The sequence below is a fragment of the Phaethon lepturus genome, unplaced genomic scaffold, assembly GCF_000687285.1.
Source record: "Phaethon lepturus isolate BGI_N335 unplaced genomic scaffold, ASM68728v1 scaffold7356, whole genome shotgun sequence".
NCBI lineage: Eukaryota > Metazoa > Chordata > Aves > Phaethontiformes > Phaethontidae > Phaethon > Phaethon lepturus.
The window spans coordinates 36923-53122 of NW_010548250.1; the positions used below are offsets into that span (position 1 = coordinate 36923).

The following is a 16200-nucleotide window of genomic DNA, read 5'->3' on the forward strand; positions in this document are numbered from 1 at the left end:
AGCAGTTGTTGCACTGTGCATCACCTGTTTTTGTATATTCCTTTATCATTATAATTATTATTTCCTATTTCTTTGCTGTCCTATTAAACTGTTTTTATCTCAACCCATGAGTTTTTTTTTCCCCCCCGATTGTCTCCCCCACCCCACCTGGGGGATTGTGGTGAGGCAAGTGGCTGCGTGGTGCTTTGTTGCCAGTGGCTGGGGCTAAACCATGACAGGACAAAAAAAAATTAAAAACCCAGATTTATTCAATAAACTAAAGGGTTAGGACTTTTGTGTTGATTTTACGGTGTAGCATTCAAACTGATAATTAACTTGCATGATTTATCAGTTAAATGCAGTTAAACAAATTTCTAGAAGACCAAAAAAAAGTCTGTGATAATATTTAAAAAAAATAAGATTATTTCATACTTCAGTCACCTGCCATTAAAGATATTCCCTCACTACCAATGCCTGTGAGCTCACTTCCAGTCGTTACGCAGACAAATGCAAATAAATAAGTAACTTTAAAAAAAAAATTAATCTTCATTACATAAGCAACATTAACTGCTCAATAGAGATTCACGAAAACCTAGTAACTGCTTGTAAGCATTGCATCCATTCAATTACACAACCCAGTAAAAAAATGTGGGGCAGGTGGCAAAAAAGAGTATAAATATTTCTTCAAAGGAATAGTACCTTTTGGTCTTCAGTCTCTTGTTCTTTCAACAGTCGTTCAAGGTCAGCCATATCATTATGCTTAAATAACTTGATGTTACTACGAGATGCTTGTAATCCCTTCTGAATAGCAAAGCAAGCAGCTTCATCTCTGTAAATACAGCAAGTCCTTCTAAGTTTGCACTCTGTTTAACAATTATTCAAAGAAAGCTGGCTATTAGAACTGTTCTGCTTTTAAGCAGGTATCTGTACTTATGTATAGTTAAAACCAGATTTATTAAAGCATCATATATTTTAGTTACATTTTGAAAACTAATTTCCAAAGCTTCTCAACTCTCCTATGCACTACAGCCACTAGAAGCAAGCCAACAGGTTTTTTCTTTAAGTGTACACTGGTCCTTTTGTTTGTACGTGACAGTAGTTTATTTGAACACAGCGTTCCATGGACAAGGTATGATACCATGGTAATCATCCCAGAAACCTCTCATACCATTTGCTCTAGGTCTTAGAAAAAAGACACGAAGATGTGTCTGTAACATTTATAGTGATCCTCTAAGTATTCAAAAGCTGCTTTTTACTATCCTTTGAGAATTACTATCTTGGTGTTTCAAGAACTATCTGCCGTTTTTAAGTGCTGGAAAAGCAAATCTCTGAACACAATGGGGTATGCAATTTCATAGCTGCTTAAGTCAAGTAATCTTTTAAAAGTGGCAACTAAATAAAACCTTCTGCACATGCTAAATGCGGTCATTTCAACCACGTTGCTTTTAAGGATGGTGAGATCTTTTGTCAGTGAGAAGCCAAAATACTGTAAGGCAGCTAAATCCAGGATACACTGGCATCTTGAATAGTGTATACAAGCCAGGTTGTTCTCAAAAAAGTTGGTGCAGAAAATGTTCAAAGATGACCAAAAAACATGATCAAAGTTATGAAAGAACTTCTTTTATAGAAGTCAAATAGGCTGCAAGCCTTACACTTAGAAAAGAGAGCACTGAAAAAAGATTTTGGCAGACAAATACAAAAGTATCAGTGTGTTGTGGCTTAACCCCAGCAGGCAGCTAAGCCCCACAGAGCCACTGACTCACTTCCCCTATGGAGAAGATCCATCAGTTCACTGTCTGAAAATCAAATTAATCAATTGAAATTAGTAGGTGTTACATTCAAAACAGGTATTTCTTCATATTTTTTCATAAAATGTTTAAGTTAAACTGTGAAATTACATGTCATAGAAGCATTGTGGATATTAAAGATTTACAAAGGTACTAAAAGAATAGGAAGGCTTAAGAAAAAATCCGTAACTACTACAAAATCCAAACCCTCCTCTTTGGCTCAGAAAGCTTTGACTATTTTTGTATTGTTTCTCCCGGTTTTTTACTCTTCCCTAGACAACTTATGACTGGCTACTCTCAGGGATCAGATACTGAGTTTGCTGAATCCTTAGTTTGACCCTGCATAGCTGTTCTTGTGTTATTTTAATATGTACCAATATTTATCCAACTAATCCATTGCAAATATGCATGAGGCGAACAACTGTCCTGCAAGAAAGATGAAAAGCTAGCAGTAAGCAGGTGAAAACCAAACATGACTGTAAAGTTTCTTAAGAAGAAAACTAAGTACTAAACTTCTGTTAGTCCTTGCATGCACAAATTCAGTTGTTGGTTTTTTTTCCAGCTGAGTGCCCAAGTATGCTCTTCCATGATAGAAACAGTAACTGATTTCATTTAGAGTATTTGGCAAAAAAGTTGTTCGAGCTTGGTACACCAAAATACTTGATCAAAACCAGCATTATTTTCTAAATGGTTAACTTAACATAATTAACAACAATGAAAAAGAAAAATTGAAAGGAAAACTCTTTAATCTGGAATTTCCCAAATAGAAAACAACACTTACACAAACACAATGTCCCCTCTTTTCGAATATGCAGGAATAGCACTGGCAATTGTTGCAAATCCATATGAGTATATAATAGCTTCCTCTGTTCTCATGAATTTTGCCAGTCGTTCTTCTAATTCTAAGTGCACATCTATGAGAGGAAAATTGAAAAGATCTTAGTTTACTTGTTTTCACATCAGAAAGACTATAATTGCTTTTAGCAATCATCTAATTGAAGCAAACAGAATGTTTATTTGTAGGAACAGTGTACAACAAATAACTTCCCAAAACCCAGCTGCAACCAATCCAGCCTTACTTAAAACTGACAAGTAACCCAATATTAATCAGAAGCTTTGATAGATCTGAAAATATTTATGTAATGTGGTGCTCTCATGATCTTACGCAACGGTAATTAAGATCTACTTGGGATTAGACCACAAGTAAATGATGCAGCATTCCTGGACTGTGACTAGGAGGACAGTTACTACAGTCAGACATCAAATAGCCACGTAACTTATAGCAATTAGTACGGTCCTGGTAACAGACTGTCAGTTCATCCAAGCTGATGCTTCCACTGCATATAGCACAGCTATCATTGTAACAGAAAACTGCTCGTCAGGCTGCAACCACATACCATCTCCTGAACACATTTCAGCCAGTTGAAAAGGACACCATCTCCATGCCAGAGATTACTCACCCTTAAGATAAACTGACACAGTTACATGCACAAGCATTTCCCAAACCAATTCGGTCGAAGTGACCCATCTCAGAAACAAAACACTAAATCAAAAGATTTAGATCACTAGAGTGATACCATATGGCAAGTGGATTGCTGCTGCAGAAAGGTGGCCACAGCGTTAAGTATTCTGCCTAATCAAAATAACCTGTATCAGACAAACTGTTATTTTAATTGTGTAACTCTCTTGCCATTACCTGCTTCTGCTAGCAAATGTTAGTCAGAGAATTATGCCTTTCATCAACTGGAAATAAACAGGATTAAAGGGCAAACAGAGGTCCTTAGTGTGTGACTTGAAAGACCATCATGGGCCAAATGCTACCTTTTTGCAACTCTTGAAAGTTAATTAAAACTAAAATCAAATGAGGCAACATCAGTTAAAAATACAGATTCTTCAATGGCCTATAAGGCAGAGTTATGTCAATGTTGCTGTTTCTAGCCAGGTATGAACAGCAAGGGTGTAGGAAGAAAGGGCTTTGTAAAAATCTTAACTTTGCCATACAAAACAAATATCTAGCAAAACCTTTCCCCAAAAAAGGAACATCCACTTCATGTGGATATATCTGCATTACCTCTGGTTTCATTCAGAGGGTAGTAGTCAACAGCTCAATGTCCAGATGGAGAATGATGATGAGTGGTGTCCCTTAGGGATCTGTATTGGGACCAGCACTGTTTAATATCTTCACCAATGGTATAGGCAGTGGAATCGAGTGCACTCTCAGCAAGTTTGCGGACGACACCAAGCTGAGCGGTGCAGTTGACAGGCCTGAGGGAGGGGATGGCATCCAGGGGGACCTGGACAAGCTCAGGCAATGGGCCCGTGTGAACCTCATGAGGTTCAACAAGGCCAAGTGCAGGGTCCTGCACTTGGGTTGGGGCAGCCCCCGGTATCAATACAGGCTGGGGGATGAAGGGATTGAGAGCAGCCCTGCCGAGAAGGACTTGGGGGTACTGGTGGATGAGAAGCTGGATGTGAGTGGGCAATGTGTGCCTGCAGCCCAGAAGGCCATCCATATCCAGGGCCGGATCCAAAGCAGTGTGGCCAGCAGGTCAAGGGAGGCGATTCTGCCCCTCTACTCTGCTCTGGTGAGACTCCACCTGGAGTCCTGCATCCAGGTCTGGAGCCCTCAGCACAGGAAAGACATGGACTTGTTGGATAGGGTCCAAAGGAGGGCCACAAAAATGCTCCAAGGGCTGGAACACCTCTCCTCTGAGGACAGGCTGAGCGCGCGTTCAACCTGGAGAAGAAGAGACTTACTGCAGCCTTTCCAGTACTTAAAGGGGGCTCATAAGAAAGGTGGGGACAGACTTTTTAGTAGGGCATGTTGCCATAGCACGAGGGGTAATGGCTTTAAACTAAAAGAGGGTAAATTTGGACTAGATATAAGGAAAAAATTTTTCACAATGAGAGTGGTGAAACACAGGCACTGCTGCCCAGAGAGGTGGTAGATGCCCCACCCCTGGAAGCCTTCAAAGTCAGGCTGGACGGGGCTCTGAGAATCCTGCTCTAGTTGAAGATGTCCCTGCTCATTGCAGGGGGGGTGGACTAGATGACCTTCAAAGGTCCCTTCCAACCCGAACTGTTCTATGGTTCTATGATTCTGTATTTATACAATAAAAGCAAAAGGTACATTTTCAAGCAACAGCCTTCCAATCACAGTCAAGAGCAATTTTATCCACAAACCTCAAGCTATAATTCTTCAACAATCCCTTCCTAATGTTTACCTGAGCATCAAAAAATGGAATGGAAATGAATTCTTGTATTTCGTTTTCCACTGGTTTCAAAAGGAAAGAAATAGTTTAACCATTTATTATTTGAAAGTTTTCTTTTGCTACCTATCACTGATACAGCTGTATTAGCTGTACCAAACATTTGGAGAAACCTAGAACAGCCTTTCTTCTACAGAGTCTTTTGCAAAGAAGTATACTGATTGCAGTTATCTAATCTACTTTCTGAGAGAGATTTTAAGCAGTCCTTTTTCAGAATCTTTGTAACTTTTTCTTTATTGCTAAATGGACTTCAGGACCAATGAAACAATCTCCAGTTGGGCTTCAAAACAGGACGGATGATCTTTGATTCAATTACAGAACATAACGCTCAGGAAAGACCTTTTTCTGGCAGCAAGCACCAAAAAACAGAGACTGGCCACATGGCACTTAAAATATGCAATATAAACAGCATTCAGATAAAAATGTTTCTTCCTGAAGCCCTGCCAGTAGAGAACAACAAATTAAGGGAAACAAGGACTGAACTACTACTTTCAATGCCCAGCTATTGATACCTAATGGGGAAAACCACCTACATCCTTTAACTAAAAAGCTGGAAAAAATGATGAGACCATCACAGTTAAAGATTAAGATTTGCATGCTTCTCACTGAGGTTTACTCAGCAACAATGACCACTACATTGAGCAAGTGCTAGGTAAAAACAGTGGACAAAAGAAACAGTGTCAGCAATAATGAGCTATCAAATACAATCAGATTTGCATTAAGGAAAAACATTTTACAAACCTAGTAAATTTTGCCACGGGCAAGAACATTTAAGTTCAGAATGACATATAGCATACACAAATTTGATGCATCTTTACATAAGAGAATGAATGCTTTGTATAATTGTGAGGTTGAAAAGCTTAAGTCAGTATTAATTAAGGCTTCACTACCATTCCACTGTGATAAAAACGGAATACTATCTGACTCTCCTTTACTGCAATCATTTGCTTTAGTCTGGTTACATCACTTGGATTAGCCTAGTTTAAGTGAAAGCTGCAAACACTACCTAGAGTACATTTGCAAAGAGGAAGATATGACTGGAACAGCCTTCTACATAATTAAGAAACCTTAATAAAGCTATTATGGTCAACAGCTGCTACCAAGTGCCAGTTTAGTGCCTAGCATGTGCTCATATCCAAGTCAAAAGCAGAACTGAGACCAATTCCCACAACATCTTTTATATATTTTTTCAGGTAGCCAGTCCTGATCTTCAGAGCAGTAGTGAAATTGTGGCTGCCAGGCAATCAACAACAGCCTCAAAAAAAAACCACCACCAAAAAAGTGATACAAGCCTCAGCTGTCATTATGGAGAAAATAACCATAAAGATTCAGTTATGTGTGAATATATTAGTATTTCAAGCTTACCACAGGATAAAAAAAGGGATGGATGCAGTTTTCAGGAATACAGCACAAAGCAAAAATGTCTTAATAAGGACTCAGTAAATCTACAAAATCTCTTCAAACAGGCAGAGATATGAAGAATCAAGTCTCTCAAAATAAATGATATCTACATTTCCAGATAAAAAGATCTCTAATATTGATATAAAATATCAGCCCCTAAGAGGGGATAAGTCTGAATGACAACAACTAACAATCATCAATTAAATCCTATATAGTTAAAGAGGTAAGTAGTTCTGGACACAGTGTGACTCATTTACCGAAGTCCCAGCACACAAAAAAAAGTTTGAGGCATACAAAGTTTGAGTGAAAAAAGTTTGAGGCATACAACATTACTGATGTAAGAAGTATTTCTTATCAGAGATTCATAATCCTGTCATAGTCAAATGTTTAAAGTCAAGGGAAAATGGGAACACACTTTGGGATCCAACAAGAACAGCAGGTATTTGTCTCAAATTTTAAACCAATTCTGTTACTTTAATTGTAAAAATTACCTCAAATAGGTGAGTACAACACCATTTCTTCACTAGTGATGTCATGCAGCAATACCACAGATTATATCTCCTGCTTTGTGAAATGGAGCATTTGCCCAAAAAGTTCAGAGGCCAATGAATAGCAACCAAATTAAATGCAAAAGCTATACAGTTTGGATCTCAGGATTAGACGTCCAAAGAGGGCAGGAAACAACACAAAGAATCTCTCACCAGAGAAAATAAACTTTTAACCAGTCCGTTTCAAATAACTACTAGAAAGAAGCAAATTGACAGAAAAAATTCACAAAACTTAAAATCAGCCTGGACTCAAAAGGCAGGAAGCATTAGTCCAAAAGCTTCTTTGAGCTTTTCGGTGTTTAAAAAATGAACAATAAAAGCCTGAAGCCTGTATGAATTCCAACAGACCACTGCTGAACTGTGATCAGTGAGGGAATCTAGCTTCCTCAAGCTCTCTATTAATCAATGGGCTACCATAATCGTCTTTAGAAATTACGGTTCCAGGCTAATTGAACAACCTGTAAGATTGATATCAAAGACTCAACTTTGTTCTGATATATAGACTTCTAACAAAGCAAAATAGGTACAGCACCTGGTTGATCACTTAAAGGACTAGCTTGATTAACTGAGAAAAGTTCAAGTTAGTCTTGAATTAAAGTCAAGGCTCATTTGAGTACAAACATGCTGTGAATTCCGTCATCTCTGGGAAGAGACCAGAAAGTTCACAAAATGATGAGTCAACAGTTTTAGCCTGCAACTGTGCAGCTATTCAAATATTACTCTTTGGTTTCCATAGAGCATTTCAAAATAAAGAACTGTAAAGAACAATTTCCAGAGGCTGATTTTTAACAACTTATTACTTCTTAAAAAGAATGAAAAAATCCTTAGTAACATGTGCTTACATCATAAAGTCTCTGAATTACAACATTAAAGTTACCAGCAAAGAAAAACGTCATTCTGACTACAGCATTAGAAGTTAACTAATGATCTTTATCATAGAAATCAGACTGCCCTCTTGTGGTCTACTTAGAAACTTATTATTAATTTACACTGAAATTCACCACACATGATTAAATTCTAGTATATTTATTTTCTCTTTCTACTATGACAACCACAACTAAACAGGTTATATTTAACTTTGCAACTCTCCAACACAGCATTAGAAAGAGTAAGAAAATACAATAAATGAGTAAGAAACAAAGGTATGAACGATAAACACTACCAATTCTTAACAATTACAGTAAAAAATGTGTTAGAGGGTGGCTGTTTTTCACAGCAATAGAAATAGTTTGCTGCTTACATACAGGACTATTTTGGCTGACTTACCAAACCAGCCTGAACACCTCTAACGGCAGATCAAAGGAAGGCACTCACCAAAAGTACCATAGAATCCTCTAGGTCCACAAGTGCCAACACCGTATTTCTTCAGAGATGCCTGGGCCGCACTCTTTAACAGAGAAGAATGACATATTTATTCCTACACTAGAGCTCTAACTCTTCTATACACGTCACATTGACAATTTTATAGCAATGTACGCAGGCCAGTTCTTGCATCATGTAACACAACCTGCTTTACAGAAAGTCTTAATAATGTATTGAATTCTATGAAGTAATTTCACATCACAACTATTTTAGACAAGTGTTTAAGCATTGTTCATTGTATTCTAATGATTAAGGACACTAGATACTAATGTAACTTGATAAAGAGGTAGTACACAGTAAGTACAGCAGATTAAACTTTAGCAGAAAGACAAACTTAAATAGCACAAAATTACAAGGTTTATAATCTTCCTTGCTGCTTTAGAAGTATACTACCTGGACAAAGTTTGTGCTTTCTGAAGTCATTCTTAATTTCAAGATAACATACAAAGTAAAAGAGGACTAATCACACAAATACAATAACTGGAAGAACTCACCTTAACCTTTTCATTATCCAAAAGTCCAAGAAAGTTAAATGATGCAAAGTTTATACATTCCTTGCCATTAACAGTGATTATATGGGTGGGAGGACTGGAAAAAAAAAAATTATAGACATTATGAATGAACAGTTGCCATTTTCATAAACAGTCAACCAATACAGGAGTTTTGTTTTTCAACAGTAAAAGGCACACAGCTTTTTCAAGATTGCCTGTCTCCAATTCTTCCTTTGCAGCTGCCGATCAATATTTAAGTTCAGTGTCAAGTCACAAATATACTACCATATGCAGCAAAAACTATATTCCTGTAGTTTAATAAAGAAACCTCAAACACCTTCCTGAGATATTTAATGATTCCTTGTTGAAAACTTAATTCATACAAAGATGACTCCTGAAGAGATAAATAAAACTTCTCCTTTAAAAGCAAAGTGATACCTGTTTGAGAGATGGAATATGACAAATAAAAGGGAAATTTCATTGCTACTTACTTCCATTATGAAAATGAATTTAAAACCAATGTTTTTGTCATAAAGTAAACCCACAATACCAATCTTGTACTGAATAAGGCTCCTGAAATATAGATACTAGCTGTAAGCAGACAAAAGTATTGTACTATCTGTCATCTCAAGTTTCCAACTCTGTTTAATCCATAATGGTTTGAGTAACTCATGTAATCAGGATACACAGAAAGTGTGGTAACACCCAATATTAACAAATGAACAAGAACACAATATATATGAAGCAAAGGGCAGAGAAATTTTCTGCCCTAAAAAATTATTATTTAGATAAACATAAAAAAAGTATAACAAAAAACGGCTATTACCCCTTTAAATGCAAGCACATCCGTGTGCTGTATTGTAAAAGCAACCCTGTTCTGGCAATTATACATTTCAATATTACAAAATCGAAAGTTTCAATTAATGACTCAGAGTGCTGAGAAGTCTCAAAGCTAAGCCAAATACAAGAACTTATGTCTGTCCATTTCTGTATGCATTATCAAACATTACAGTTGAGATCCTATACTATTCCTCAAACACAATAGTTTCAACAAGCTCTTCCCATGTGGAAAATAGTACCAAGCAATTTTCACCATCAGAATTAAACAGGGCTGCTCAAATGTCAAATGCCTGTGCACAGCTGCTACAAATTTGGTTGTTGACAATATTTCAATGGGTACATTTGGTGGGCAAAGCAAATAAACTAAGACTAAGCTATTCACTACAAGTTAAGAGAAAAACTTAACTGCCCTGAACTTCACTTAAAAAAACTTCATTATTTTGTTTTGTGCCTGTTCACTTTAAAAGTTAAGCATATGTTGCTTCAACCAACCAATTGCAAAGCTTACAGAACAGCTTTGGAAGCTAATAGTGGGTGTGGCATGCATCTTCATCACTGTCATCCCATGACATTAAACTCACACAAACTGAACCTGACTCCACAAAAGAGCAGTCCTGCACTACTGCAGTGCCTCTTCTGCACAGTAATAGCATTATACAAATGGGCAGCAAACTGCCTTGGGGAACTGACGTCCATTAAAAATATACCTGGACCTGTTCTTCTGTCTTGCTCATCAACAAGCTGTACCAACTGTTGGAAGTCCTATTAAGTGAAAAAATTACTTTGATTCTCAGATATTCAGAAGAACAGACCTATGTATTTTGGCACTAACATGAGGTTAAGTATATTCCCAGCATACTAGAGGTTTAAACCTGCTAAATTTACAACAATTTGCACCCACAGCTCCACCTCTCAAACCTATAAAATACACTAATGTTCACCAACAACTTGCCCCTAACAAAGCTGTAGCACTCATGAAAACATGTCCACGCTTTGCTATCAGCATTTTACCCAACCTTCTAAAGGAACACTCATGATTAGGCAGAAAACACTCATGGAAAACCTTATTCCAGTGAATAATTATATCCAAAACATGGATGCTAACAATATCATAAAACCTTCCCTGCAGCATGAAAAACAACAAGTCCTTGCAAAAGGAAAACAGTGAATTTCTTTAGTTTTGCTTATCTCTCTTTCCTTAGTGTAACACAGCTCGTTAGTTATCATGGTTAGGGACAACAGTTATGACATACTGAGTGATCCAGCTGGAACTGCAAATAAAAATATAATTACAAGCTATATTCAAAGTACTTCACAGAATCACAGAATTGTTAAGGTTGGAAAAGACCTTTAAGATCATCAAGTCCAACCATCAACCCAACACCACCATGCACAGCAAGTCCTTCAGAAATTGTGTCTTTTTAAGGAATGAAAGCACTCCATCTGTACTTGGACTTCTCACTTGCCTCTTAAGATTTGCATGAATTGAAAAGTCAGTTGCAGAAGATGAAGTTAAAAACCAGATTGCTAGTGCCTTTTTATTTTAAAGGAAAATGAGAATCAGCATGAGAATTTTGCAGACATGCTGTTTTAGGAAGTAAGTTTACTTTTTCTGAATGAGATCATCTACAACTAAGCTTTCTTGCATAGATTAATTCACAGAAAGACTAATCACAAGAATTAATTTCTGGACTGTGACCAAGCTGTCGTGAACACCTTCTTCACCACTGATTTAAGACTGGTCACTTTTTTGTTTTGTTTTGTTTGAACAAGTCTCTGCATTACTGTCTTTGCTTATCATTTGGCAAAGTTACCGGGATTATGAAAATGTTCAGCAGAAAAGAACATACTAACATAAGGCACGAACTGCCTTGCATATTGAGGGAGGAGGAAGTCTACTTTCCCCACACAGTAGGTCAAAATTTTTACTGAAATATTTAATACTTCCTAAATGGTTATGAGCCTATATAAATGCTATCCACACATTACTGCAAATATGCAGTATCAAACCACCTCATAGTAGATAATTAAGATTTATGTAAATCACCATTCACAGTCAACATTAACACATGAAAATCACAAAGAAGAATACCTCATTAGCATCAATGGTACCCTAAAATACTAATTAAAAAGGGGACAGAAATGCTGCTCTTGAGCTGGAATTATGATGCAGACACTTTCATTTCTGTATTAATTCAGAAACATGGGTTAATTTTACAGCCCAAGTTAGTCTCATAGCTGTTGAGCAACTACAGGAAGGTAGGTAGTTGGCAGTTTGAACTTTGCAAGACAAATGCCAAGTTTTCCCCATAGCCACTACTAAGTTTAACAGCTACAACATATTAACACTCTGTCACAATACATTCCTCTAGCTGTAAGCACTGGAAAGTTCTAAATAATTTAAACATTTTCTGAATCAATCTAAAAGATATATTTGTTCAGATTTTTTTTTAAACATCCAACACTTCCTTTAATTCCATTGCTTGTTTCAAAATTCTGAACAATAACAGGAGGATTGTTCATATTACAGTTGATTAAAACAGGCTTCCTTTTTCTAAGACAGACTTTTCCATGGTGGGAGAACCATCAAAATGGAGCTCCCTATGAGAGCAAATAATTGTGCTCTGTCACTAAATTATTTTAAATCATTAGTGTCACTAGAAGGATGTTAAGAATGCTTATATTGTAAAAGTTACTGACATAAAAAATTTGAAGCTTGTGAAAAGAAATTTCGAAGGAACTTCTGAAGTACTGTGACTCTTGCCTAAGTCAGCACACATTTTAAAAGCCTCGTAACACACAAGAAAGTAATGCTGACCCATAATTTCAGGACAAAACAACTTCACCACCAAGCATCTCCACTTCTGGTTGTCCAAAGAGGATCAACTTTTCAGGAAGCCATGCCAAGTGGCTAGCCACAAAATCAGTTTCTTCTGAAGTGATTTGTGATGACACTGTTTCCCCTCCCAACCCCTACAGAGAAGGTGGTAACCACTTTTGGAGGTCTAAGTCTACATATTAAGAAAAAAATGAAACAAATTGCTACCAAACAATACAGACCCACAATGAAGGCAAAAAGTGTCCCTGCTCCCCCCAATACTTAAAAAAAAAAAATTACAACATTTAAAGGGGGAAAAAAATTCTTAATAAGATAGTCGATAATGTTGCAAAACCAAGGCCAGTGGCAAATTCTAAAAATGCAATTCATTTATGAAAGGTTTTAAGGATATGGAAATGCTTAGTAAGAAATATGCTTAAAAATATGGACATCAAGTATTTGAGTTGAAATAAAAAACATAATTTATTTTTGTTACATTTACCCTGAAACAATGTTGTAGTTGAGAGCTGGGTGATCTTTTGGTACAGGAGGTACAAGAGGCTCTGGCTGCCACTCTTCAATCAACTCTTCTTTTTCCTGAACAGAAGAAAAGAAATACTGCTCAAAAAGTATTTCCATTAGAAAAGGCATTATGCGCTAATAAACAATTGGTAATAGTTGTATGAGAAATGATGTATGCTAATATGCGTCACCTTTCTGAGATGCTTAGAATCGATATTATCTCAGTATGTTCAACTGAGCAGCTCAGAACTCTTCAAAGGGAAGGAGATGTAAAGAAAGATAGCCCAGCTGTGCCTGTGCATTAAAGATTTCATGATCCGATAATCGAGAGAAGACACCAGCTTGGTGCCCCTGCCAAATTTTAATCAATACTGTTTCATTCAATCTATTAGTTACAAAAATTCTTCTTTAGAGTTTCTGCAATTGAATACAAATTACAGAGTAATTGAATATAAACTGCCTCAAGGTACATTCTCAAGTCTTCAACAGTGCTGTTTAAACAACTGTGGCATTGAAATACTTAGCAAAGTAACACATATGTGAGCAGGACACAATGGAGAAAACCTGCCAAACGCTCAAGAAATGGTAACAACTACTAAACCACGTATCCCTGACCTAACCATAGAGGAATACTGAATACTTTTCAAAGTGCTTTAAACTATTTGGAAAACCACAGTTAGATGATTTTCCAAAGGACACGCAGTCGATCAGTGTAATAGGTGCATTAGACTAGTTCCAAATAAATTAGCAACCACTCAGGCAAATCAACAATACCATCCTTCATACCATGAACGCAGAACTTTCCCAGATGATTATTTACTGGTACAGCAAGACACACCTGATAACACATTTTTAACACAGAACTTTGAATGGTATGACTACAATGGGTTTATATTTCTCTATTATTTCAAAAAGCAGTAGAATATTTAAGATTACTTGTTTCAATACCAAATTATAAATTCTGCAATCAATTATTAGAAACACCACCGCAATACCTTTTCCCATTTCTATTTTTTCCAAATACAGTTTTCAAAGCCTTCGAAGTAAAAAAACCAATTAAGATATGAAAAGATCAAAAGGAAACTACATGCAATAATACATTTATTCTCCTCCTGCATTTTTATCACTTCCCTTTTACTAAGCTAATGAATATCTTTGTTTCCAAGTATTTCCAGAGTATTCATTAATATCCTGGGAGCTCCACAGAGGTCTATTTCAAAACACAAATGGAAATTTCAATAGCCCTGTATTTCAGAAAAGATCCTTTTTAGTACTTGCGTTTCTACTATTTTGAAGATGTACTTTAAATATCTTTTAATTTAGCTTTCCCATGTTAGATTTCTTACTGAAATTTAACCCATTGGGCATATATTTTAAAGAAAATAAAATGCTATTAATACATGCAACAGAATTGAATATATTCAGTATTTTGAAATGGCTACACTTATCTTGGAAAAAGTGCTTAGTTTCTTTAGCCACCATAGGACAGATCCCAGCTGAGGCCTTGCACACAGTTCCACATATTAAGGAAAGCATTAAAGTAGGGGGGTTTATTAGTTTACCCTGTACTAGTGCCACTCATAGCATATCAAAAACCAGATTTTGATGCTTCGATTTAAAAATTCCAAACAGATAACAGAACCAGAGAACTAAACAATAATAAATTAAGCTGTCTGTAAATACTACTGACTACTGTTCATTATTGCATTCTATTAACAAACCTCATGTTTGGCATGACTCGGCAAATACTCAAGAAACCTACGGGTGAAGATGACCAGATGATACACCTTATAAAGATTAACATGCAACAGTACCAAAATGGTGGAAATTCAGGTTATTTGCAGAGTGGAAACACAACCATAACCCTGTATGCTAAACTCCACTGATGCAAGACAGAGAATGTTAATTCCATCCTGGTCTCAGAAGAGGTACTAGAGTATGTCTCTATAGAATCACAGAATAGTTTGCATTGGAAGGAACCTTTGAAGGTCATCTAGTCCAACACCCCTGCAATGAGCAGGGACATCTTCAACTACATCAGGTTGCTCAGAGCCCTGTCCAACCCGTCCCTGATTGCTTCCAGAGATGGGGCATCTACCACAGTAACCTGCTACAGTGTTTCACCACACCCACTGTGAAAAATTTCTTTCTGGTATCTAATCTAAATCTACCCTCTTTTAGTTTGAAGTCATTACCCCTTGTCCTATGGAAACATGCCCTACTAAAAAGTCTGTCCCCACCTTTCTTATGAGCCCCCTTTAAGTACTGGAAAGGCTGCAGCAAGGTCTCCCTGGAGCTTTCTCTTCTGCACACTGAACAACACCAACTCTCCCAGCCTATCCTCAGAGAAGAGGTGTTCCAGTCCTTGGAGCATTTTTGTGGCCCTCCTTTGGACCCTATCCAACAAGTCCATGTCTTTCCTGTGCTGAGGGCTCCAGACCTGGATGCAGGACTCCAGGTGGAGTCTCACCAGAGCAGAGTAGAGGGGCAGAATCGCCTCCCTTGACCTGCTGGCCACACTGCTTTGGATGCGGCCCTGGATATGGATGGCCTTCTGGGCTGCAGGCACACATTGCCCACTCACATCCAGCTTCTCATCCACCAGTACCCCCAAGTCCTTCTCGGCAGGGCTGCTCTCATACCGGGGGCTGCCCCAACCCAAGTGCAGGACCCTGCACTTGGCCTTGTTGAACCTCATGAGGTTCACACGGGCCCATTGCCTGAGCTTGTCCAGGTCCCCCTGGATGCCATCCCCTCCCTCAGGCCTGTCAACTGCACCGCTCAGCTTGGTGTCGTCCGCAAACTTGCTGAGAGTGCACTCGATTCCACTGCCTATACCATTGGTGAAGATATTAAACAGTGCTGGTCCCAATACAGATCCCTAAGGGACACCACTCATCATTCTCCATCTGGACATTGAGATGTTGGCCACTATCCTCTTAGTGCGACTATCCAACCAATTCCTCATCCACCAAACAGTCAACCCATCAAATACATTTCTCTCCCACTGAGAGAGAAGGATGTTGTGGGGGACAGTGTCAAAGGCCTTACAGAAGTCTAGATGGATGACATCTGTAGCTCTTCCCCCGTCCACTGATGTGGTCACTCCATCCTAGAAGGCCACTAGGTTGGTCAGGCAGGACTTGCCCTTGATGAAGCCATGCTGGCTGTCTCAAATCACCT

At 37.8% G+C, this 16200-nt stretch overlaps 1 protein-coding gene across 1 annotated transcript in view; it reads right to left on the minus strand.

The window, feature by feature from the left end:
- SPTLC1 (serine palmitoyltransferase, long chain base subunit 1) overlaps positions 1-16200 on the minus strand; it is a 38218-nt gene that overhangs the window by 12954 nt on the left and 9064 nt on the right. The window contains exons 3-7 of the mRNA XM_010289903.1: positions 12998-13092; positions 8841-8934; positions 8299-8371; positions 2548-2680; positions 679-808 (exon numbers count right to left, since the gene is read on the minus strand). Of these exons, the coding sequence (XP_010288205.1) occupies positions 679-808; positions 2548-2680; positions 8299-8371; positions 8841-8934; positions 12998-13092 (525 nt within the window). The remainder of the gene's footprint in view (positions 1-678; positions 809-2547; positions 2681-8298; positions 8372-8840; positions 8935-12997; positions 13093-16200) is intronic.